Raw genomic sequence first — 23,125 nt, 5'->3', positions numbered from 1 at the left:
CTGGGATTTGGCCACATCGTTTCCAGAACAGTATGAAACAAGCAGATTTTTACAGCAGCTCGCCATAGGTTCCCATCTCTTTCCCTCAGTGTTCTCAACTTTTATCCATTTCTTGAGTTTCTTTCCTGATAGTCTAGACTTCAGGCTATCATTTTGAATATAGCAATGCAGAAAAGATTGGAGTTTAAGAAGCTCCAGGCTTCTGACATGGGAGGTTCTTCTAAGGAAATACTTGGACAAGGATGCATTTGTGCAAACTAAGAAAATGCTGGAACTATCCTAAACATTCAGAGTAGGGGATGGGTCAAATAAACACTGATATGCCCACAGGAACAGCCACACTACCTTCTGTAGGGAAAATACGAAGCATTTCTCATTCCACTCATGCGAGCTAGTTCTCTCCGCAAAGAGGGCAACAAATTTGGAGAAGAACGCTAGCAGAGCAGTATATCATCAAGGAAAATGAATGCTTTAATTTTAGTAATTACGAAAGTTAACATTTATTTATATGCTGAATTTCAGACAATATGCAAAAGTTTAAAATCACTTTCCTATTCAAGCCTCCATTGAGCCCTGGGAGGTGGGACCTTGGGTTATTTCACAAATAGTGGGGTGAGCTTGTGTTTGCTGTACCATGAGCTCCCTGCCCTCACCTTTGCCTTCCAAAGGTGGTGTGCATTCAGGTCTCAATCTTTAAATACCTTGCTTATAATTTTGAAAGGTCCTCCTGTTGTAGGTGTTACAGCCAGGTGGTCTGTTGCAGAAATATAATTGAAGTAGAGAACTATTTTTAATGACCCAGACAATTATTCAATTAAATCAACAAACTGTGCAATATACATATATATAACTTTAAAAATATCATACATTAAAATAGTTCATTGACGCTGAACAGTCTTTAGATAAAATACAAGTTCTCAAAATGTTACAGATTTAAGTTACTCTGAGTGTGTTGACAGTTTTGATAAGCTGCTTTCACTTTACTATGTAGGTTCTGTACACATAACATAAAATGTTGATATCACTAAAAATACATATGCCTAATTTTGTGTTGTTTTAGCAATGTTGAGAATATCATCTTGGTGGTATAAAGGGTGCATTTCTAAAAGAAGAAAATGATCAGCTTGGGTTTAGAGTCTGATCACTCACAATGGATAGTATTTATTCTGAGAAAACTATTACAGAAGTTAATCTTTAAGGGGAAAACCAGTCAAGTGCTATTTGGACCCAATTTCTAAGAAAGGAAAGGAGGAAGTGGTGGACTCTGAAGATAGCGCCTGCATTCCGCTGAGCAGTGACTGGGGGATGAGGGCCAAGGGCTCCTCAGCTCTAGAAAAGTCCGGAGCGGTGCTTCCCTCCAGGGCAGCAGCGGGAGGACCCTGGCCCATCCACCCAGGGTTACTTTAATACCCTACAGTGCCATCCGTACCTGGCTGGGAGGAGAGGAGGGCTAGTAAACCCGACCTGGCCCTGAGGGGGGCACTTGAACTTGTAAATCCCAACTTGGTTTAACTTGCTACTGGAAACGCTAAAACAACCATCAACCTTGAAGGGGAAATTCCCCGTGGAATTTATGTAAATGTGGCCAGTTACAGAAAAAGGCAAAAAGCAAACGGTGATTTGGGGTGTTTTTGGCTTCAGAAAGAAAGCCCCAAGAACAGAAGAAGGACAATGCGCCCAAGTTCACTGCTAGCTCAGCGCATGCTCAGGCATGGATTGTCTTCGCATGGACCGTCCTGGCAGCCTCCCACCCTCCGGCACGCGGGTGCCAGGTTCTGACCCGGCCCCGAGGACACTGGCGGTCGGGATTATCGCCACCGCTGGTCCAGCCCGGCGCAGCCTAACTCCAGGGACTGCAGGGGCCTCGCAGTTCAAACCTGCCCCATCCCCTCACCCCAACTCGGGTACTGTTGACCACGCTTCCACTTTGACCTTCAGCTTGCCCTCCACTGTCTGGGGTCCTCAAGCGTGTCCCCAGTGGCTGCACCCGCCCGGTTGTGTTCACCTTTGGTCCTCGATGGCTGCCCACGGGTTGGCCCCTGGTGGGCACGCTGTCAAAAAGGGTGGAAAGAAGGGAATGGAGGAAGAGGGGTAGAGACGGGGTTGTTATATACCTGCGGTCTTCGCAGCCGCCCTTGACCGGCGATACTTCCTGACAAAGGTGCACCCATTCCAAACCAGGCTCACCCCCTCGCCCCCACGCACAGCCGTTCCCACGAGGGTTTGGCCACCGCGCGTCCTCGTAGCGGTCAAGGGCTCCCTGAGGGCCCTCCTCACCCCGGCACTGGGACAGACGGGGAGAGAGAAAGCTCGGCCAGCGGGGCGCTGGGACAGGGCTGTGGCGGTGGCCTGCGCCCTGCTCTTTGTGTTTGGCAGCCAGCTGGGGAGTCAGCGCCGGGTGTCGGCCTCATCCGGTTAGTCCACCTGGACCCCTCAGTCCAGGGCACGGTGGCTGTGGCTAGGGGTGGGGGGGAAGGGAACCCCTTACAGGTCCGGTCTGGAGTTGCCGCTGTCCACACAGCTGTTCCCCCAACCCCCACACCTTGGCCTTGGGACACTTCCCTAGGGTTGCTCTTTTAGGAGCACCTGCAAGTCGCCGTTGGTTCTGCGGGACCTGAGGACTCTGCAGCTCCTCCCTTCGGGCTGGGGCTTCCCCACGGCAGCCTGCAGCTCCCAGTTCGGAGCGCACGGTCCGCAGCGCAGCCCCTGCCCCAGGCCCCTTCCGTGGACTCCACCTTCCACACTTCCACTTGCCCTCCGTGCCTCGTGCGCCCGGCGGATTCCTCGTCCTAAACTCAGAGCCGAGTTGGCCCCGGAGTCCAGACCCCTGGGAGGGTGGAAAAATGGGCTAAGTGCCTCGGACGCCGAGAAACTCCCCGCAACCCCCGCTGGGAGGCCTGACGCCCTGGGCGGCGCCAAGCCTCGGGGTTTAGGTATTTCCCACGCGGGAGCAGGCTCACCTGCCGCGCCCCGACCCCCACCTTCGCCCTCATTCCCCGGGCCGCGGGAGGGAGAAGCTCCCGCCACGGGGCGTTCGGGTTGCTTAGTTATTGCTTCTGGTTCTAACGCGCGCCCATTTCTCGGCTCCGGGGCGAAGCAGCCAGGTGCACTGTCCCCGCGGTGCCGAGAAACCCCTGCTTTGCTCTTAAACTTTCGCGGGGAGCAGCCTCCGGGCTGGGGACTCGCGCGCGCGCCCGCCCCCTTGCATCTTCCAGCCCGCCTCGCAGCTGGTCGCCGCCCGCGCCCGCCCGCCGCGCCCGGAAAGCCCCCGCGGCTCCTCCCACCCCGAGGGGCTTTCTCCTCCCTCCGTGACTTTAGTCTGCGAGCGCAGCCGTCTGGCGCTCGTTTCCGCCGGGCTGGGTCGCGCCGAGCTCTGCTTTCCTGCGGCTGCCGGGGACAAGGGGCGGTGACCGTGGTGCGCGCCCCGCGTCCCAGTCTCCCGGCCCGCGCCCCGGCCCCCGGCCCGCGCCCCGGCCGCCAGCATGGTGCTGCTGGCCGGGCCCGGGCCGGAGGGCGGCGGGGCGCGCCGCGTGTCCCCGCAGCCTTCTCTACCTCGGGACACGCAGGCCAGCGAGGATCCCGCTGACTACGAGGAGTACGAGGACTTCTCACATCTGCCCGACGCCCGCAGCATCGCTTCGGACGACTCCTTCTACCCTCTCGGAGGCGAGGAGGAGCACGGTGCCGGGAGCGCGGAGAGCGTCCCGGAGGGCGTCCCGGAGGCGGTGACCCTCCTGCGTGCCGCCTGCGCCAACGACGTGGGGCTGCTGAGGGCGCTGGTGCGCCAGGGGCCGCGCGTTGAGGAGGTTCGGGAGACTGATCGCAACGGCCGGGTAAGCTGGCCTCCGCGCAGGGTTCGGGTCCCCTCCGTCCTCCCCACCGTGCCCCGCGCTGCCCTTGCCGCGATGAATTTGTCCAGGTCCCGCGGTGACTTTGCCGCTGCGAAAAGCGCCTTCTCCTCGCCCCCTGGGGGTGCGGCGCGTGTGGAGCGGTGGCTGGCCCGCTCCTCCCGGACTCGGGTCGGCGGAGAGTTTGCTCTGCCCGAGGTCACAACGCCGCGGAGGAACCATCCAGTTCCGCTTCCCCTTGGTGTTTCCCGCCCCCGGGACCTCCAGTGCCTGAACGCCGGCTGGGGAGCCTGTCGCCGGGCCTCTCAGACTGGGCCCCTCGGACTCGCACCCTTCCTTGCCTGCAGGGTACCCCTACCGCCCCGGGCCCAGTCGTCACCTCGGTCCCTTGCAACCCCCGTGCTTCTTCCCTCCCCCTGTTGGGAGCGGATCGCCTCCTCCCGGCCACCGCTTTTCGGAGTCCCTTCGCGTTCCTGCCACCGCTCCCTCCGCCCCGCTGCGGCCGGGGACTCGCACGGCTACCGGCCGGCGTGGCCAGCGACTCGGCTGCCTGCACGGTCACCGCCGTGAGCCGTTGCCACGCGGGGTCCGCGGCGGCGGGCCAAGTGAGGGCATCCGAGGAGCGGGCATCCACCGGGTGGGGTAGGCGCCCCGGTACCCATGAGTCATAACGCCCCAGAAATGGCTGGAAACATTTAGAAAAGGAAAGAAAAAGTTGGCTTTCGAAGACTTGAGAATGACTGGTTCGCTGACGACCCACCATGTACTTGGAAGGGAAAACTTCAGAGTTAACTATGGTGGCCAAGTTCCAGTGTGTGCTGGGGGGACAAGAGGAAGCCTTCTCACCTGATGGTCACATTCCCCAGGACCCGCGGGATCTACGGCTTCCTCCCAGCACAGATCAGAAATGGCACATGCTTTGGGAGCCCATGGCCGGTAGAAAATATGTGCTTTACTTGGGAACTCATGGGACCTTGTGGCTTTGGTTTCCCGCAAGGGCAGACTGTTTTCTGAGCTGGACTTAGGCAGGTGGCCACTTCCTGCTCCTACACTTAGGCCTCCGACTTGACCCAGCGTTTGACCTTGGGGAAGGGTCTGTGCCTGCTGTGATGTGTCAGGCGGCAGGCCCCTGGAGGCTTGTGGCACAGGGCAGTGCTTGCACCCGGCCCTTCCTCTGCCCTCCCCAGAGGGTCACAGGCTGTGTCTGCATCTGCCTTTCCTAAGGTGAGATTTCTCACACACGTGTTTATATGAGATCTCTCTCCTGAAGCAGGTAACAGCGCCTGCTTGACAGGATCAGAAGAACACAGGAGGGGCAGATCTCCCCCCTGCCTGCCCTGGGCAGCCCAGCCTGTCCAGTGGGCTGGACTGGGCACGGGCAGGGTCTGCCTGGCCGTGTCCTGATTCTGAGGCTCCAGTGGGGTTTCATTTTACTATGTTTCTGTTGGGGGCAAAAAATAACAGTTTGAAAACAGCTGCATGGGAGCCAACATAAGCCCTCCAGGGGGCTTAGGCCTGACTCACGAGGTTTCTGGACCACTTTTGAAAGCCCCTCCCCAGGCCCAAAGCAGGGGAGGGCAAAGGATGGGGAAGCAACCTCTAGCCTCTCTACCTTAGTTTCCCCATAAAATAGGGCTCAGGAGAGCTCATGCCTCCTGGGGTTGGGAGCACTCTGACATGGCACCTGTTGATGTCTCCTGTTTCTCACTCACATGACTTCTCTTTGCTTGCAAGAGTGCATCCTCCAGCATTTTGTTGTCTTCTGCTAGTCAAAACAGTTTTTCTCCTCATTTTTCCCCTTGATTACAGAGTCTCTCTTTGCTTCTCTGCTTAGGGTCTCCCCCCCTGCACCCCACCAGTCATGATGGAGAAATGGCACATGGCCAGTGAACTGTAGGACCCCTGGGCTCTTTGGTCTTCAGAGCAGAAGGAGCAAGGCCTGTGTTCTGTGCTCTGAGAGGGGGAAGACAAGAGCTTCTGTTCTCCCCAGGGACTTCTAGATGCTGTTGATCAAACCGCTCTGATCAACCGAGACCAAAGTGTTGTGAAGTGTGAATGTATGACACGGGGGCAAGTGGAGCAGTGAGCCATTGCATATGTGCTTACTGCAGACCTACTGTGTGCAAGGCAATGCATTGGTACTGGAGGAGACTCCAAAGTAAACCAAACAGTTCCTACCTTTGAGTCTTAGCCTTTTAGTTGAGGAGAGAACTCAGTAATAGTACCTGGTGCTTACGAGTAATAGTACTTGGTGCTTAGAGAGTAATAGTATCTGGTACTTAAGGAGCAGTAGTACCCAGTGCTATGGCCAGAGAAAGGACACACAAGTGTCTTAAATGCCCAGAGCTAGGACAATCCTGGAAGCCCAGTGAGGGGACACTTTTGGAAGCAGTGGTGGGAGGACATTCTAGTCAGGCAGATGGAACCAAGGGGATGGTGGCAGGTACAGCATGGTTGGTTGTGGTGTGGCATGGGGGCGGGGTCATGTGGAAGCTAATGCTGGAAAGGCTGAACTGGGCCAGGTGATGAGAGGCTGGCCTGCGTGGCTGGCTAAGAAGGAGGAAAGGAGAAGCAAACTGATTTCCTGAGCCTCCCTAGATGGCCAGGCAGCTTGCCCACTCACTGCCTTTGGGTTCTTGTCTCAGGGAGATCTTTCCCTGTGATGTCCCCAGCAGCACCTGGAGCTGGGAAAAAGCAATCCACCAGTTCAAGGACCGAGTGAGGGCAGTCATTTGAGAGAGCAAGGATATGTGAGTAAAGATGTAGAGAAGGTACCTAGGGAGAGCACTCCAGGCTGAGCAGCAAGTGCAAAGGCCCTGAGTCAGGAGCCCTTTGGGCCTGGTCTACACGCCTATCCTGGTTAGTGACAGTAAAAACCTATAGAAAGCGAGGAGCTTTGGTGGAGGAGGGGGCAACTGCATTAACTGAAGAATGAACCGCTCCCAGGTGCTGCCCACAGCCAGCTTCCTAGAAGAGTAATGTTGCTAAAGGCTTTCAAAGGTCGTCTGCAGTGTGTTTGTTGAGCTGCTGATCTGTGGTCAGTTAAGGCTGCTTCGCCTGAGCTTACAGATGTCTCATTCGGTTTGTGTAACTAAGGGTCAGATGTGTTTTGCTCAAGAAAATGTGTCCTTTCCCAGCTCCTGAGATTGGTGAAATCTTGGATGTGGCTCAGCACAAAATTTCCTTCTGAAATATTTATTGCTCTAGAAGGATTATATAATTTAATATGTAACATGTAAATATTTATCAAAAAATTTAGTAGCATTCAAAGTACATTTCTACTGTCTTTTAGATTTATGGTGGTTTTGTTCTCTCTGACTTGGGGACAGGGAAAGCTGCCATAATTCTTTTTTTTAGTTCTTCTTTTCACACATGTTTTCTCCCGGGTTCACCTTTACTGCCGTGATGGCTCTGGAGGCAGCACAGAAACTGGGGAAGTGTTTGTGCTGTTTACACTGTTGCAGACGGCAGTTTGAATGTGAGACAGCTCTTGAACCAATTAGGCCCAATTATGCTAAAGGTAAAATATTGCACTCCTTTCTCCGTGTAATTTTCCTCCTGCGTGCTTGAATCCTGGGACCTGATGGTGAAATTCTCCCAGCGCCTTCCACCCCTTCGCTCTTTTGGCTCAGCAAAGCCCACAGAATGTGCCGCTATGGGGCATCATCTCCTTTTACTGTTGAGGGGGCTTAACTGTTTTGTGGATTTGTAGTGGTGATTGGGACCTTTATTTTAACAAATACACACAAAAAAGCTTTTGTTTGTTTTTGTTTGCATTTCGAATGTCACAGAAAGATTTATAAACTTTGGAATCACCTTTCCCTAAAGTGAAAAGCAAGTAGTTCGGTATCCACACCTAGCCATTCTGCCTTTCGCAGGCCTCAGTATTCAGGGACTACCTGTGCTTAGAATGGGCCAGTGACTACGGAAAGTGGGTTCTGGCCTCAGGTCTCTGTAGGTTTGCCGAGGCCGTCAAGCAGTCAGGCTTCGCTTTTGAGGACGTGTGTTGGTGTGTTAGTTACAGATTCCAAAGTGTGGGGAAGGGGACAGAGGGAGAGGGAGATCAGCCTGAGGGCCCAAGGGTGGAGCAGAGAAGTGGTCAGCGGAAGTGGGCCTGGATAACCTGAGCTTGTGGCAGGCAGACTGACAAATGTCTGCCTCTTCCTCTTCCACTGACCTTGGTGGGGGCCGCTTTGGGTCCAGCAGCAGTAGAGAGGCCCATGTGTGTTTGTGGTTTTGCAAGGACTAGTATTATTATTATTTTTATAACAGCTTTGGTTTCCAGCAAAACTGAGGGAAAGTTGTGGAGATTTCCCATGTGCTCCCTGCCCCAGCACGGACATAGTATCCCCCATGATCAATATCCCCCAGCTGAATGGTTCATTTATAGCTGATGAACCTACCCTGACACATGATAGTAACCTGAGTCACTAGTTGGCATTAGGTTCACTCTTGGTGGTGTACTTTGTGGGTTTGGACAAATGTATACTCACATGTGTCAATATTATGAAGTGTTTTTTTTGACATAAGTGTATCAGTTATCTGTGGCCACACAGTGCTGTATGACAAGTAACAGAAACCTCTGTTCCCGGGTGTGTACCACAGGAAACACTGTGCTAATGGTGGCCCAGCTCTGCAGTTCTCAGCTGGACTTGGCCTTCAGTAGGGGTTGGCTGCAGAAGGCAGGACTGAGAAGGTCTTGGCTGGGGCGGCTCTGCTCCGTGTGGGCTCTCTTCCTCCAGCAGGCTGGCCTGGGCTTGTTCTCCCTGGCAGGAGCAGGGTCCAGGAGGGCAAGCAGAGCGAATAAGGTTCAACGTGACTTCTGCAGAAGCAAGCTACAAGGCCAAGCTCAGATTTACCCTCTTCCATGTGAATTTGCTTTTGTTTGTAAAGGGTATTTGTTATTCATTAACCCTAAACATTTGTCTTAAAAAACATTTCTTTTAAGGAGAATTTTACCTAGGTCCCCAAGTAGAGGGTACCAGGAACCTCCCATCCCAGTCGTACCCCATGAACAAGCCTCAGCTCCCAAAGGCCTGTTCTAATGTTAATGGGAAGGGTTATAGGTTAATGCCACTTTTTGTGTGTTTGTGTGGATGAAGGTTTCAGAAATTTAGTAGGACCATCATCATGGGATTTGGGAGCTGGAAGGGGTATTAGAGGTTATTGGTCTCCATCTTTTTGTAGTTGAAGAAAGTTAGGCTCAAAGAAGAGAGTGTCTAGATGCATCAGGAGAGCTGGTTCTAGAATGACCCCAAAGCTGCTCACAATGCTCCTGTTGGCTTGCTGGGGCCTCTCCGAGGGCCTTCTGGGTTTTCCATCGTTGTTGCCTAGCTGTATACACGAAATGGGCCAGCTAGAAATTTGGTGGATTTGGGGTAATTTACCATAAGATTTATTTTCCATCCTATACTTGCAAGGGAAGACTAAGGTAGAGGTGTTATAAAAATCTAAGTAATAATCAGATATATGAACTCTTTCATAATATCATTTATCCATTTTACACTCATTTCAATATAATATGCAGGCTATTATTCAAAACTATTTTGAGTGCAAACTTCTGATATATATGGGAATAGTATAGGAACAGCAGTAAATATCATTGAACTAATTATAAGTCACTAACAGGCTAAGCCCTCCTATCAGATCTTTGGGTCAGTAAATCTTTAATGGTTACAGGATTATTTAGATGTTCTCTTTCTTCCTGAATCCATATGGTAACCTCTATTTTTCTAGGAAACTGTCCCATTTTTTTAATAAGTTTTGAAGGGTGATAGTTTGAAGTTTTTAATCGAGTTCTCTTTTTAATCTCTGCTATAATTATTATGTCCTCTTTTCTACATTCTTCTGAATTTATGCTGTTTTCTCTTTCATGACAAATATTGTCAAAAACATCTGTTTTATCGGTCTTTTCAGAAAATCACCTTTTGCTCTGGATCTGTTTCTTCACTATTTCATAGTCTTCTGCTTTTTTTTTGTTATTCCTTTAGATTTATTCTATCTAGAATTTTCTCTCAAAGTATCACCTTTGCTTTTCCCACAAATTATGATACATAGTATTTTATTACTGTTCCATTCTAATTTACACTGATTTTTTCTTCTTTTGATTCAGAAGTTATTTAGAATTGCATTTAGATTTTTTAAAACACATGTTTTTAAGCTTTATTAAAATAAATTTTTGAACTGAATTTAGAGAAGATGGTCTGAATGATACTTATTTGAAATTTCTTGAGACTGGCTTTAGAGTCTGTTGGGCCAGTAATTCTAAGTCACAACCACATGACAGCCTATAATTTCTCTAAATTAAGTCAAAACAAAATGTAATTCCCTTTAATTAAAAAGAAGAAAGATGTAGATAAGTTGTTCAGATATGTAAAGGAAGAAAATATGTTTCACTCAAGACTACTGGGGAGTAATTCTTCTGGACAGCTTGGTGGAATGATGGAGTGTGTGTGTGTGTGTGTGTGATTCGTATAAGATCAGATTTTAAGATGAAGTAGTTGTTAAGAATCTTTGATTTCATTCATTGTGCATGTACATGTAAGAATTTGGAAGAGACTATTTTTGAATAGTGTTCCTGAATTTGGAAGATGGTTGAAGGTGGATTATATTTATTTCTACTAAGTCAGAGATAACAGAAATTCAGGTTGATGTGAAATCTCAGGTGACAATTGGCTTGGTGGTAAAATTGGATTGGGGTGATGGGATTTGAGAACAATTTCAAAGTAACAAAAACAAATGTATTCTTCCAATGGCATATGTATGTCAGCTCTGAATAAGTTCAGTTCCAAAGAAGGCATGTGAGGGATGGAGAATCAAGCATTTCTCTCTGGGTTCTGCTTCTGAGGTTTAACTGGTTCTTAAATTAGAGGCCACACCTGGTGGGGGGACATTCCAGCTGCCAGAGGCATGGGCAGCCCTTGGGGAGGTGAGGCCGGTGACTGGGCAGGGCCTTGGTCCTGGGAGGGGCCCAGTAAATCATGCCTAATAAGTTTGTAGTAGCACATTTTCTGAGACAAGGGAAGGTGTATGAAGCTGGTTAAAAAATATAACAATACGAGGGAATTAGGTTGAGTGAAAAAAGTCCATCTCAAAGAATTATATGCTGTCTGATTGCATGTGCGTAGCATTCTTGGAATAATGCAGCTGTCGAGATGGAGAAGAGATTGGAGGTCGCTGGGGTTAGTTTAGGCTCTGGGGAGAGGAGAGTGGGTGCTGCTCTCACCGGGGAGTAGGAGGGGGCCTGGCATCTAACACACACACACACACACACACACACACACATGGGTGTTTGTGTAGCTGTTGATGCTGGGGAGGAAGGCTGAAGGGGATAACTTCCTGGGGGCCTGTCACTTTAAAATCAAAAGTTTTATAAAAATGAAAGCAGGCAACCTTTTAAAATGGTTAAGAAGGTAAATTTTATGTTACATATATTTTACTGCAATAAAAAAAAGGAAAGTTAAACGAGGGAGTTTATATATTACCTTTTATCTACAGCTATAACCACTGTGAATAGATTGACTTTTGGAAACTAAGGCAGGATCAGACCTGGTTAACCTGTGGGAATGGGACCCTCTGGGGATATTAGGTTCAATCTGTTGCTGCTAAAGTGTGGTTCTTGTGTTGGCAGCGCTGGATCACCTGGGAGCTTTTGGCAGATGCAGGATCCCAGCCCCTTCCCTAACCTCCTTGACCAGAGTGTGCCCTCTGAGCAGAACTTCAGGGGGTTGGCACTTGTTTGAAGAGCTCTAGAACTTTTCTTAGAGTAGGAAACAAGTTTGGTGGCCAAATATGGAAGGCTCAGGTTGGTGACATGGCCCTGGACACGTCCTGTGATCTTTGATCCTCAGTTCCCTCTAGATCCCCATCTGTAACGTGGGGACACTTGCTGAGGGTACTGTGCACATCACAGCATAGGCACTCATAAATGAAAATGTTGTTTCTATGGTGAATTCATCTCCAGATGGTTTGCCAGTACCACAGTTTGAAGTGAAGCCAAGGGAAAAAGTGGAAGCAAACATTTAACTAAACTGGAAGAGTCAAGAGAATGAAGAGAATGGCATGTTGACTTGGTGAGCACCTTTTGTAGTTAAACACATTTATTTGTAGATGGTAGGTCTCATGAGAAGTGTTCATACTTCAGGAAAAGAGGCAGTTGGCACCATGGGTGCACATGGGGGAGGAGGGAGCAAAGGAGGTGTGCTGGGTCACTTCTTGGTGCATCTTGGGAGCACCTATGATTACAGGTGGGTGGAGGCTGAGCAGCTGCCTGGGGAAGTAGCCCAAAGCAGTCAGCTTGGTGGAGGAAGAGGAAGGTCCAGTCTCATGAGTGATGAGGAAAGGGAACATTTTGAGGAGGGGAAGGAACGATGGCCAGTGTGCCTGGGATCGCTACAAGCTTTATTGCTTCAGCATTTTCCTTGAGTGCAGGTATGTGCAGAAAGCCCAGGAGTCAGGGTGCTGGCCCATCCCGGGCCTCGCAGGGGCCGATTCTGCCCTGGTGCTCTGCGGTAAATGAGCAGCTGCAGTGGGTTCCTGAGGTCTTCCATTTCTACACCTCTTTGCCATCGTCCGCCAGGCATGCCAAAGGGCCTGGCCCTCCCGGACCCCATGCAGAGGAGCGGTCTGTATCACTTTGTTCTAGACCATCCAGCTTTTGTATTTGAAACCATGAGGGACAATAGTCATGTGCTAAAAAACACAGCAGTGGCGTAGCTCCTAGGTCAGTGTGTTGGCTTTTTTATTTGGTGTTAGATAATGGTTGTGTTTCTAGGAAATGAATTCCATCTACAGCAGCTCCGGGCTATGTGGGGCTCAGCTGAGGAGACTTTGAAGCCAGGTTGCTGCCCCGTGGAGTCCTTGTGTTACTAGGATACAGGCATCCCTGCTGACTGCTATGCCTCAGAGCATCCAGATCTTGGGGACGACCTGTTTTATCCACAGTGAAAAGGGACATGAAAGGCTCCTCAGAGCAGGGGAAGGAGTGACTCTGGCACATCTTGTCACCTGCACATCCTCCTCTGCTGAAGGGTGGGCTGGAGCAGGCTCACCCTCCACGTGCTGTGGTGCGTGGGGAGGCTGCTTTTAGCAGGCACATGGTGGCCCTGGAGGGTGATCAGTTCACCCTGGCCTCCCCAGGATTCTTGGATTTTGGCACTGAAAGTCCTTCACCCTGGGAAACCCCTGTGCGCCCAGCAAACTGGGTGGGTTGGTTACCGTACCTATGAAGAAGCCCCCCTGCATTGTAGCCACATTCAAAGCGAGACCCAGAAGAAGCTGAAAGGCCTGCTGACGACCCTGGAGTGCCTCCTGTAGCAATAGCTGGAAATCCTACTGGGAAGGAAAGTTTCCAAGTTGAGTTCTGTTTTCTTGGTCAGGGAGGCAGGTATCCAGTGGGAGAGGGCATTTTCGTAAACTTAGTCTCTTGGACTGGGTTCTTTTATCACACCAGAAGGCTGTCACCCAGGTGGGACACAGGACAGATGGATATTCCTGGGGGGCTTTTGGGAGGCAGTAGTGCCCTTGACAAGGGAGGACCTTTTGGGGAGGGTCTGGAGTAGGGGACTAAGTCTCTACTGCTGTACATGCAAAGTAGAATAAATACATTTCTCTAAACTATTCAGTTATTCAAAATGCACCTGGGAATCTGTGGTGAAATTGTTTTTAATAGAAATAATCATTTAAAAATTTTCTTTGGTGTAAACAAATCTAAAACTACTGGGTTTGTTTAGGATGAGGCACAAGTGCATTCAACTCTAAAAAAAGAAAAATAACCTTATCTCATTTGATACAGGCAGTGACTTACAGGGGTTCTACTGATAATTTTAATGAGTCCAAAAATACTTAGGATACTGTTAAATTGCTTTTTAAAATTTCCTGGTGTTAATTCAGTGGAGGGGCCTTTGAAAAGTCCTAAGAATTCCTGTCAACCTTTCTGCATCTGGCAGACTCCATTCAATTTGCAAATGGCTTGATTTCCGCATGAGTTTTAGCAAATACATAAGGCTGTTTCCTTAGCAATAATATGGGTACTTTAGAAAGAGGTCTTTGTAAAAGGGTGAAAAAATGGATATTCCTGTAAGTTTGCCATTCTGGCAGCTATGACAAAATGCCAAAGCCCTGGTGGCTTGTAAACAACATTTATTTCTCCCAGTTCTAGAGGCTGAGAAGTCCAGGGGTGCTGGCAGATTCTGTGCATCTGGTGAGGGCCTGCTTCCTGGCTCTGGGACAGCTGTCTTCTCCCTGTGGCCTCACGTGGCACAGGGGGTATGGGGGCTCTGGGTTCTCCTTTATAAGGGCAGGAGTCCCATCAGAGGGACTACATGCTTACGACCTCATCAGCTTCCAAAGGCCCCACCTGCTAAGATCACACTAGGGGTTCGGGTTTCAGCCTATGACTTTTGGCGGACACAAACATTCAGTCTGCAGCAAAACATATCAAATGCTGAAGGAATAAGAAGAAAATAGGTATTTTTAAATATCTTTCCATTTGCAGAAGAGGCATATCATTTTTCAACATTTGAATAGAATCACATGTGTATGACTCAAAAACTCAAAAACTCCCAGGGTCTCTACCTAGAAAATTGAGTGGTTCACAGACAGATGAGCTCCAATCTCTAAAAATATAGAATTCTACTGTTCTGTGATTAAGAAATAAATGTTTAAATGAGTAAAAGGAGATAATTAAGTAGTCATAGGATAACTAGCAATATATAAAAACAATTTTAAAGGGAAGCTAATTTAAGCCTTTAAAGGTTTAAGTGATGGGAAATCTCCAAAATTAAAAATTAAAAAAGGTAATTTGAAAGGGAAAGTAGAGAAAACAGAGCATTTTAAAAGTAGCTGTATTGATATATAATTAGCATACAATACAGTTCACCCATTTAAGGCGTATGAGTCACTGGCTTTTCTAGTATGTTCACAGATGTGTGCATGCATCACCATGGTCCACCGCAGACTGTTTTCATCTCTGAAAGACCCTTGTCCCCTCAGCTGTAATCCCGCATCCCACCCACCCCTCCAGCACAAAGAATTCCTTCTTTAACCATTTACATTATTAATAAAAGGATTTTATGAAAGAACAACTAGAACCTTGTAATTTTTTAAAAAATTAAAGTATCATTGATGTAACTTCAAGGGGAAAATCCTGGGGCAAAATACCTTTGAAACCAAAGTCAGTCAAAGGGAGAAATAAAGTGGGAGAAAGCTGTTTTTTTCTTTTTTTAAATTTTAGTATCACTAATATACACTTACATAAGCAACATTGAGGTTACTAGATTCCCCCCATTATCAAGTCCCCGGCACATACCCCATTACAGTCACTGTCCATCAGCATAGTGAGATGCTATAGAGTCACTACTTGTCTTTTCTGTGCTATACTTCCCCATGCCACCCCACCCCCACATCATGTGTGCTAATCGTAATGCCCCTTATTCCTCTTCTCCCTCCCTTCCCACCCATCTTCCCCAACCCCTTTTCCTCTGGTAACTGTTAGTCCATTCTTGGCTTCTGTGAGTCTGCTACAGTTTTATTCCTTTAGTTTTACTTTGTTCTTATACTCCACAAATGAGTGAAATCATTTGGTACTTGTCTTTCTCCACCTGGCTTATTTCACTGAGCATAATACCCTCTAGCTCCATCCATGTTGGTGCAAATGGTAGGATTTGTTTTCTTCTTATGACTGAATAATATTCCATTGTGTATATGTACCACATCTTCTTTATCCATTCATCTATCGATGGACATTTAGGTTACTTCCAATTCTTGGCTATTGTAAATAGTGCTGCGATAAACATAGGGGAGCATATGTCTTTTTGAAACTGGGCTCCTGCATTCTTAGGGTAAATTCCTAGGAGTGGAATTCCTGGGTCAAATGGTATTTCTATTTTGAGTTTTTTGAGGAACTTCCATACTGCTTTCCACAATGGTTGAACTAATTTACATTCCCACCAGCAGTGTAGGAGGGTTCCCCTTTCTCCACATCCTCACCAACATTTGTTGTTGTTTGTCTTTTGGGTGGTGGCCATCCTAACTGGTGTGAGGTGATATCTTGTGGTTTTAATTTGCATTTCCCTGATGATTAGCGATGTGGAGCATCTTTTCATGTGCCTGTCGGCCATCTGAATTTCTTCTTTGGTGAAGTGCCTGTTTAGATCCTTTGCCCATTTTTTAATTGGATTATTTGCTTTTTGTTTTTTGAAGTGCATGAGCTTTTTATATATTTTGGATGTCAACCCCTTATCGAATCTGTCATTTATGAATATATTCTCCCATACTGTAGGATGCCTTTTTGTTCTACTGATGGTATCCTTTGCTGTACAGAAACTTTTTAGTTTGATACAGTCCCATTTGTTCATTTTTGCTTTTGTTTCCCTTGCCCATGGAAATATGTTCTTGAAGAAGTAGTTCATGTTTATATTCAAGAGAGTTTTGCCTATGTTTTCTTCTAAGAGTTTTATGGTTTCATGACTTACATTCAGGTCTTTGATCCATTTCAAGTTTACTTTTTTGTATGGAGTCAGACAATAATCCAGTTTCATTCTCTTGCATGTAGCTGTCCAGTTTTGCCAACACCAGCTATTGAATAGGCTGTCATTTTACCGTTGTATATGCATGGCTCCTTTATCATATATTAGTTGACCATATATGCTTGGGTTAATATCTGGACTCCCTATTCTCTTCCACTGGTCTATGGGTCTGTTCTTATGCCAGTACCAAATTGTCTTGATTACTGTAGCTTTGTAATAGAGCTTGAAGTTGGGAAGTGAGATCTCCCCTGCTTTATTCTTCCTTCTCAGGATTGAAAACCATATATTTCTTACAAGCAGTCATCCATTTCTGCTCTACTGTGTCTCTTGCAACTGGACTGCAGAAGAAGAGGCCCCACCCAAACTCTCAGGTCCAGATATGCCCTCTCTCGCCCTTGTAGTTATGTGGAGATGGACTACTTCTCTCCACCCCTTGGAAACACTAATTGATATGAAGATGTACTAAGGCCAGGTGGGAGATTCTGGAAATACTGCAATTTTACCCATAATTGATATACAATCTTATGATGATTTCAGATAGACAACACAGTGGTTCAACATTCTCCCATATTATCAAGCCCTCACCACCTCCAGTGTGGTCACTGTCCATCAACGTCATAAGATGTAGAACCTTGTAACTTTAGGGAACATCTTGACCTTCTGTTCAGTAAAAGATAATACTCACTGCATAGGAAGTGCCTGCCCCTTGCTGGACAGTGTGTGACAGTTCTGGTCTCACCAATTATTCCTATAAATCCCAGAGGGTGATGAGGAATTAGTTTTTAAAACAGGGTGCCAGCCCCGAGCCTGCCCCGGTGCCCTGGGCTGAGCTGCCTTCTTGCTTGTCTCTGCCTGGTTTTGCTGACCAGCCGCTGGTGTCCTCAGTGTGGCACAGGCCAGAAGCACCAGCGGCACCTGGGGACTCCCTCCAGACCCCTTGAATCCCACATTCTGGGTTGGCCCTCTGTTCGGCAAAGCCTCCCGGGGAATCTGCCCACCTCTGAAACTGCCGAGGGACACATTCACATCATCTAGAGGATGGCTTTTAGCCCAACTCGAGGTTTCCTCCCAGGCCTGGGTGGCCTGGCTTTTGCTTTGAAGAGAAGCTGGAGGCCAACTTCCTTAGCTCTTGCGTGGCCCTCCCTCTTCTCCCTGATCCTGTGTGGGGCGAGCTTTGTGGCCCAGGGTGAGGCCGGAGCTCTGGGGGGTGCTCAGCAAAGGCCGTGGGTGGCCCTCCACAGCCCCACCACAGTCCCACCACACCTGTTGTAAATAAGGAAAAAAACCCAAATCAAACAAATGTCAAACTCACTTGCCAGTGCTTGGGCTCTGACAGACTCCTGACCTCCTTGTCCTCAGCATCCCCAGGCCAGAGGTGTGCAGGGCAGGCAGCCCCGTGGCTGGTTCCTGGCCTCCAGACCCGGCCATGGGGGCTTCTGTCCCCGCTAGCTCAGGGCTGCCACCTGCACCAGCTACTCCTTTGCAGCTCTCCGCAAGTGTTGGGTGGCCTGAAAGTATCCATTCCTGGGTCCCTGTTTCACCCCCTTGACTTTTGATTTCTTCCCCGGAAACCCACCCACTGAAGCTGTTCATGGTCTTGGCAGGGCTGCCCCCACCCTCACCAGCATTTTGGGCAGTGTTGTTGAATTGGAAAACAACATTCCTGCCTGGGGTGTGAGGCAGGGATGGCAGGCCTATGCCAGGTGGAGGTGGACACGCAGAGCTTGGCTGGGTGTCAGACTGCTCACCCCTCAGGTGCCTGTGGTACGGGCAGCCTGCTGTGTGACCCTGACAGCTGTCTGACCTTGGGGCCCATCAATCCTGTGAGCCCCTGTGACATGCCCTGCAGCTGGGAGCTCACACACACTGAAGACACCTCCGTGGACCCCACAGACACCCCGTACTGTCCACCTCCTGGTGTCCATTCCTTTGCCTATTCTCTGGACTCCTTTCAAAGGCTTGCTTCCCTTTGCTGCCTGTCGTGGGTACTTTATGTGTCATCTTGGCTAGGCTCAGTCCCCCAGTTACTCACCAATTCCTGTGTCCTGTGCAGATATTGTGTGGATGTGGGTAACAGTGACAATCACACGGCTTCAAGTCAAGGAGAGTATCCGAGAATGTGGGAGGGTCTTGTCCAATCAGTCCATGGCCTTAACAAACACAGGCTTCCTGGAGCAGGAGGAATTGTGCCTCAAGACTGCAGCTGTCTTTGTTTCCGGGCTGCTAGCTCCCAGGATGGAATGAGCTAATTCCTTAAAATACATCTTTTCAAATCTCTATCTCCTATTGGTTTTGTCTGTCTGGAGATCCCTGACTCACACATTCCCTTGGGAATATATCCTGCTGGCAGATCAGCCCCAGGCCCGTTCTGCCAGCTCTCAGCCTGGACAGCTCTCCTAGAGTCCCACTTGCACCAGAGGTCATCTGTAGAATTTCCCCTGCCAGCCTTCTCCCAATATCACCCACATTACCATGTTTGAAATCCAACTCATTGGCTCCCCTCTCCCCAGCTCTTTAGAATGGTTCGTTTCCTCTGGGGCTGGCTTTGTGAATGTGCGACTCTGGCAGTCCTTAGAGCTCTGTGCTTAAAAAGGCCCCCTATTTTGTGTTGTGCTTTACTGCTGTGCTCTTGAAATTCTTAATGGTTTTGAGCTAGGGCTAAGTGTTGTCACTTTGTATGGGAGCTGCAAATTACGTAGCTGGCCCTGGTTGTCCCTATACTGTTAGCTGTGCATATTAGCAACCCTGGAGTCGGCCCATCCTTTCTCATCACCTGAACCTCACCACTTTCTAAACACTAGACACTCTCCCATGATGGTCCCCCAATTCATTGGGTCTCGTTGCTACTCTACTTTGGGGCTTTGAGATGTCTCACTTAAACAAATGCCACACTTCCTCTCTGGTGTCCTTCCTGCATCTTGTCACTTTCCAGTCTGTTCTGCTACCACTTCGGGTTGATTTTCATACGTATGGCCCTTACAACAGCATCATCTGTGGATCCTTTTCCTGTAAGACCCCTACAGTAGTGGTCCAAATGCCTGACTTTCCACTGCTTCCCGTTGGGTCATACAAGCCTAGTGACTTGCTATGTCACTTCCACAGCATGACAGATCTTGGTCCCCCTGGAACACATGCTCTTCCCCTCTGTCTTCCACAAGGCAGCCTCAGATGTCCTTTTCCCCATGAACTTCTGCCATTCCTCTGCACTAGATGGCTTCTCTCTGGCTTTGGACTCTCATCATAATTTGCAATTCATTTATGAAACTACTTTCTGCTTTGTTTTATAATTCCTGGTCAGTACTTTCTCTCCAGGCTCGGTGAGCTCTACGATGGAAGGTCCTCAGCATATTTGGGTTGTGTCCTCTTCAGTCTGGCAGAGTTGGCTGTCCTTGGTAGGTGGTTTGTTCTTGCTTGTTGAATGAAACTGGGGTGCTGTGTCTGGCTGCCAGTTATGTACCCTTGATTTTGATACTTAAAAATATGATTTCAGGTCTACATTTAAGTCTTTAATCCATTCTGAGTTGATTTTTGTGGATGGTTTAAAAGATTCCATTTCATTCTTGTGTATGTGGATATCCAGTTTGCCCAACACCATTTTTTGAAAAGACTATCCTTTCCCCTTGTGTATTCCTAGTGCTCTTGTCAAAAATCAGATGACCTTACATGCTTGGGTTTATTTTTGGGCTCCGTTCTGTTTCATCGATCTGTGTATCTGTTTTTGTGCCAATACCATATTGTTTTGATTACTATAGCTTTGTAATATAATTTGAAATCAGGAAGTGTGATGACTCCAACTTTGTTCTTTCTCAAGATTGCTTTGGCTGTTTGGGGTCTTTTGTGGTTCCATATAAATTTTAGAGTTGTTTTTTTCTATTTCTGTGAAAAGTTCCATTGGAATTTTGGTAGGGATTGCATTGAATCTGTATTTTGTTTCGGGTAGCATGGTCATTTTAACAATATTAATTCTTCCAATCCCTGACCACAGGATATATTCCCATTTATTTGTGTCTTCTTCAATTTTGCTCACCTGTCTTTCATAGTTTTCAGTGTAGAGATTTTTTACCTTGGTTAAATTTATTCTTTCTAATGCTATGGCAAATGGGATTGATTTCCTGATTTCCTTTTCAGGTAGATCTTAATTGGTGTGAAGAAATGAAACTGATTTTTACATGTTGATTTTGTATTCTGCAACTTAACTGAACTTGTTTATTAGTTCTAACAGTCTTTTTACAGTCTTTAGGTTTCTGTAACATCTCTGACACCAAATGAGATGGTGTATTTCTTCCCTACATATGTGAATAATAGTAACAATATTATACCTAGCAGTAATAGTAGTATAACTCCATTCAGGTACTCAGACCCAGTTACAATGTGTGTAAGTATGTGGGAGGGGGTCTTCCCACACACACTTACACCAAGCAATTCTCAAACACCAGCAAGGGGTTGGAAAACTCAATTCTGATGCTATCTGCCCAGACACAGCACCAAATTCCCCAGGTTAAGGGCTGCGTCCTACAAGATTGCTCTCCACCCCCAACTCCCAATGCCAGTCACAAGCCCCAGGCAGTTCCCTCTGCTTCTGACCTGCCAGCTATAGATTGGAGGTTCCCATGGCCTCCCCCTTAGATTCCATTAATCTGCTAGAGCGGCTCACAGAACTCAGGAAAACACTTACGTTTACCACTTTAATGAAGGAAACCATAAAGGATACAAGTGAACAGCCAGATGAAGAGAGGCATGGGGCAAGGTCACAAATAAAGGAGCTTCTATCTTTGTGGAGCTTGGGGTCTGGCTCGGTGGCCCGTGGAGGCAGGCATTCTGGTTCCTCAAGCACAGAAGCGCCCCCCGAGGGAGAAGCAGCATCCAACCGAGCAGAGCGGGCAGAGCAGAGAGAGTAAAAAGCTCTTCTTACAGGTTTTGTGAGGCCTTCACTGCATAGTCATGATTGACCCAAGTGTTGGCCTTTGGCTGATTCAGGCCCCCGCCCCCGCCCTTGGGTAGGGGGGTCCAAAAGTCTCATTAACATGACAAAACATCTGTTTCACCTTTATGACTCTTCAGTGTTTTCAGGAACTGTGGATGAAAACCAGAAATACCTGGGAAATCTATATTTGGTCATAAGAATTTTGTCACAGGTTCTATATATAAGATCATGCAAATAGGGATAATTTTACATCTTCTTTTCCAGTGTGGATACCTCTTCTTTCTTTTCCTTGTTTGATTGCTCTTGCTAGTACTTCCAGTACTATATTGAATAGAAGTGGTGGGGAGTGGGCATCCTTGTCTTATTCCCGATCTTAGAAGAAAGGCTTTGCATTTTTCCCCATTAACATTAATGATGTTCGCTGTGGGCTTTTCATAAATGTCCTTGATTGTGCTGAGACTTCTCAGCCATGGCACGACAGACATTTGGAGACAGATAACTGTTGGCTGTGGGGATCTGTCCTTTGCACTGTAGGCTATTGAGCAGCATCCCTGGTCACCACTCACTAGATGCCAGTAGCACCTCCCTCTCCCCCACAAGCTGTGACAATCAAAAACGTCTCTAGACATTGATAAATAACCCCTTTGGGGACAAAATCACTCCCTGGTTGAAAATCGCTGAAATAGAGAATGAAGGGAGTAGCAAAACTGTATTTACCAGCTCCTTGGAGAGACTTCTCCAAAAATGAGAAAAACCTATAATTAGAGTTCCCAGCACTGTAAATACACTTGGTTTCTCAGCTGGAGTATTTGTTGTTGTCAGAATCTTAACATTTGACTTCATTTTCCTCTTGCAAGATACTCATAATAGGAAGAGTTATGCTTTTGGAAGTGTAATATGAGGAGATCAGCCCCAAAAGGCATGACACGTCCCCTCCAATTACACAGCGTTTGCCTTTCATGCCAGGAGGAGGCGTGGGTGGAGGCAGCTGCCACATGCTCCGTGAAAGTTTAATTGATAATGAAGCTAATGTGGAGCCAGTGATGACCCATTTCATGCCCAGCAAGACTTTGTAATGCACACCGTATCAAGAACACTATGCGCTGGGTTTTGATTTCAAAGGAATTTTTATTAAGTAATAACGCTTGAAGGAAATGCTGTGCTGCAGATCTTCCTTTAAAAAGAAAAAGCACAAAAAACCATTGGAATTAAGTACACTTGCTGATTCTGCTTTTTGGTTTTGATAAAGTTGCCTTCTTTTCAGTTTACTGGCTTCATTTATTTAGCAAATACTTACTGAAAGGATGACCCCTGCGCCAGGCACTCCAATAGGGAACAGAGCCCCGAACAAAGACTGAAATGCCTCCTAACAGGAGCTCAATGCATAAGATGGTTTAGTAAAGGGTAAAAAGTCCTTAGCATGTGAGGGGGTGACCGGTGCTGAGAAGGGAGGGCAGAGCAGGCAGGCAGGGCTGGGGGCCGCTGTGTTGGGTGGCTGCTGAGATGGTCCCTTCTCACTGCTGGGAGAAGCTTTGAGTGAAGGTGTGAAGGAAGTCAGAGTTGCGCTGTGTGCTGTAGAGGGGAAGAGCAGTCCAAATGGAGCAGCAAGAGCAAAGGGCTCTGAGCTGGGAGTGCCTGGAATGTTCTGGAACAGCCAGGAGGCCAGAGAGGCCTGAGCAGAATGAACAGGGAGCTAGCAGCTGAGGTCAGAAGTGAAAGTTTCAGTAATGACTTGATGAAATTAATTCTCTTTCAAGTGCACAAGATGTTCAAGGCCAGCAGTTCTTGAGGACTGACTGGCAAGGTGTGTCTAACATAACTGCTTA

General features: G+C 47.9%; 1 protein-coding gene and 1 long non-coding RNA gene across 8 annotated transcripts in view; one reads left to right on the top strand and one right to left on the bottom strand.

The window, feature by feature from the left end:
* Positions 1-450: 450 nt before the first annotated feature.
* Positions 451-3,689, bottom strand: LOC118973216 (uncharacterized). 2 transcript variants are annotated; one of them, XR_012131854.1, is made up of 4 exons: positions 3,553-3,681; positions 3,285-3,387; positions 2,587-2,827; positions 451-2,458 (listed from the first exon to the last, which is right to left on the bottom strand). It is a non-coding gene; the product is annotated as an uncharacterized lncRNA (long non-coding RNA). The 2 variants fall into 2 exon arrangements; XR_012131853.1 differs by lacking the exon at positions 3,285-3,387 and having other exon boundaries at positions 3,553-3,689.
* ANKRD33B (ankyrin repeat domain 33B) overlaps positions 3,400-23,125 on the top strand; it is a 66,660-nt gene continuing 46,934 nt past the window's right edge. For 5 of the 6 annotated variants that reach the window (XR_012131834.1, XR_012131835.1, XR_012131831.1 and 2 more), the window contains exon 1: positions 3,402-3,833. Coding sequence is in view for 2 of the 6 variants with exons in the window: in XM_037025046.2 (XP_036880941.2) it covers positions 3,483-3,833 (351 nt within the window). In the remaining 4 variants the exon portion in view is untranslated. Of the gene's footprint in view, positions 3,834-23,125 lie in introns of all 6 variants that reach the window. The other variant, XM_073237877.1, reaches the window with a different exon arrangement.

Source organism: Manis javanica, chromosome 1, assembly GCF_040802235.1.
Source record: "Manis javanica isolate MJ-LG chromosome 1, MJ_LKY, whole genome shotgun sequence".
Classification (NCBI taxonomy): domain Eukaryota; kingdom Metazoa; phylum Chordata; class Mammalia; order Pholidota; family Manidae; genus Manis; species Manis javanica.
This window is presented reverse-complemented; position numbering and strand designations above follow the sequence as displayed.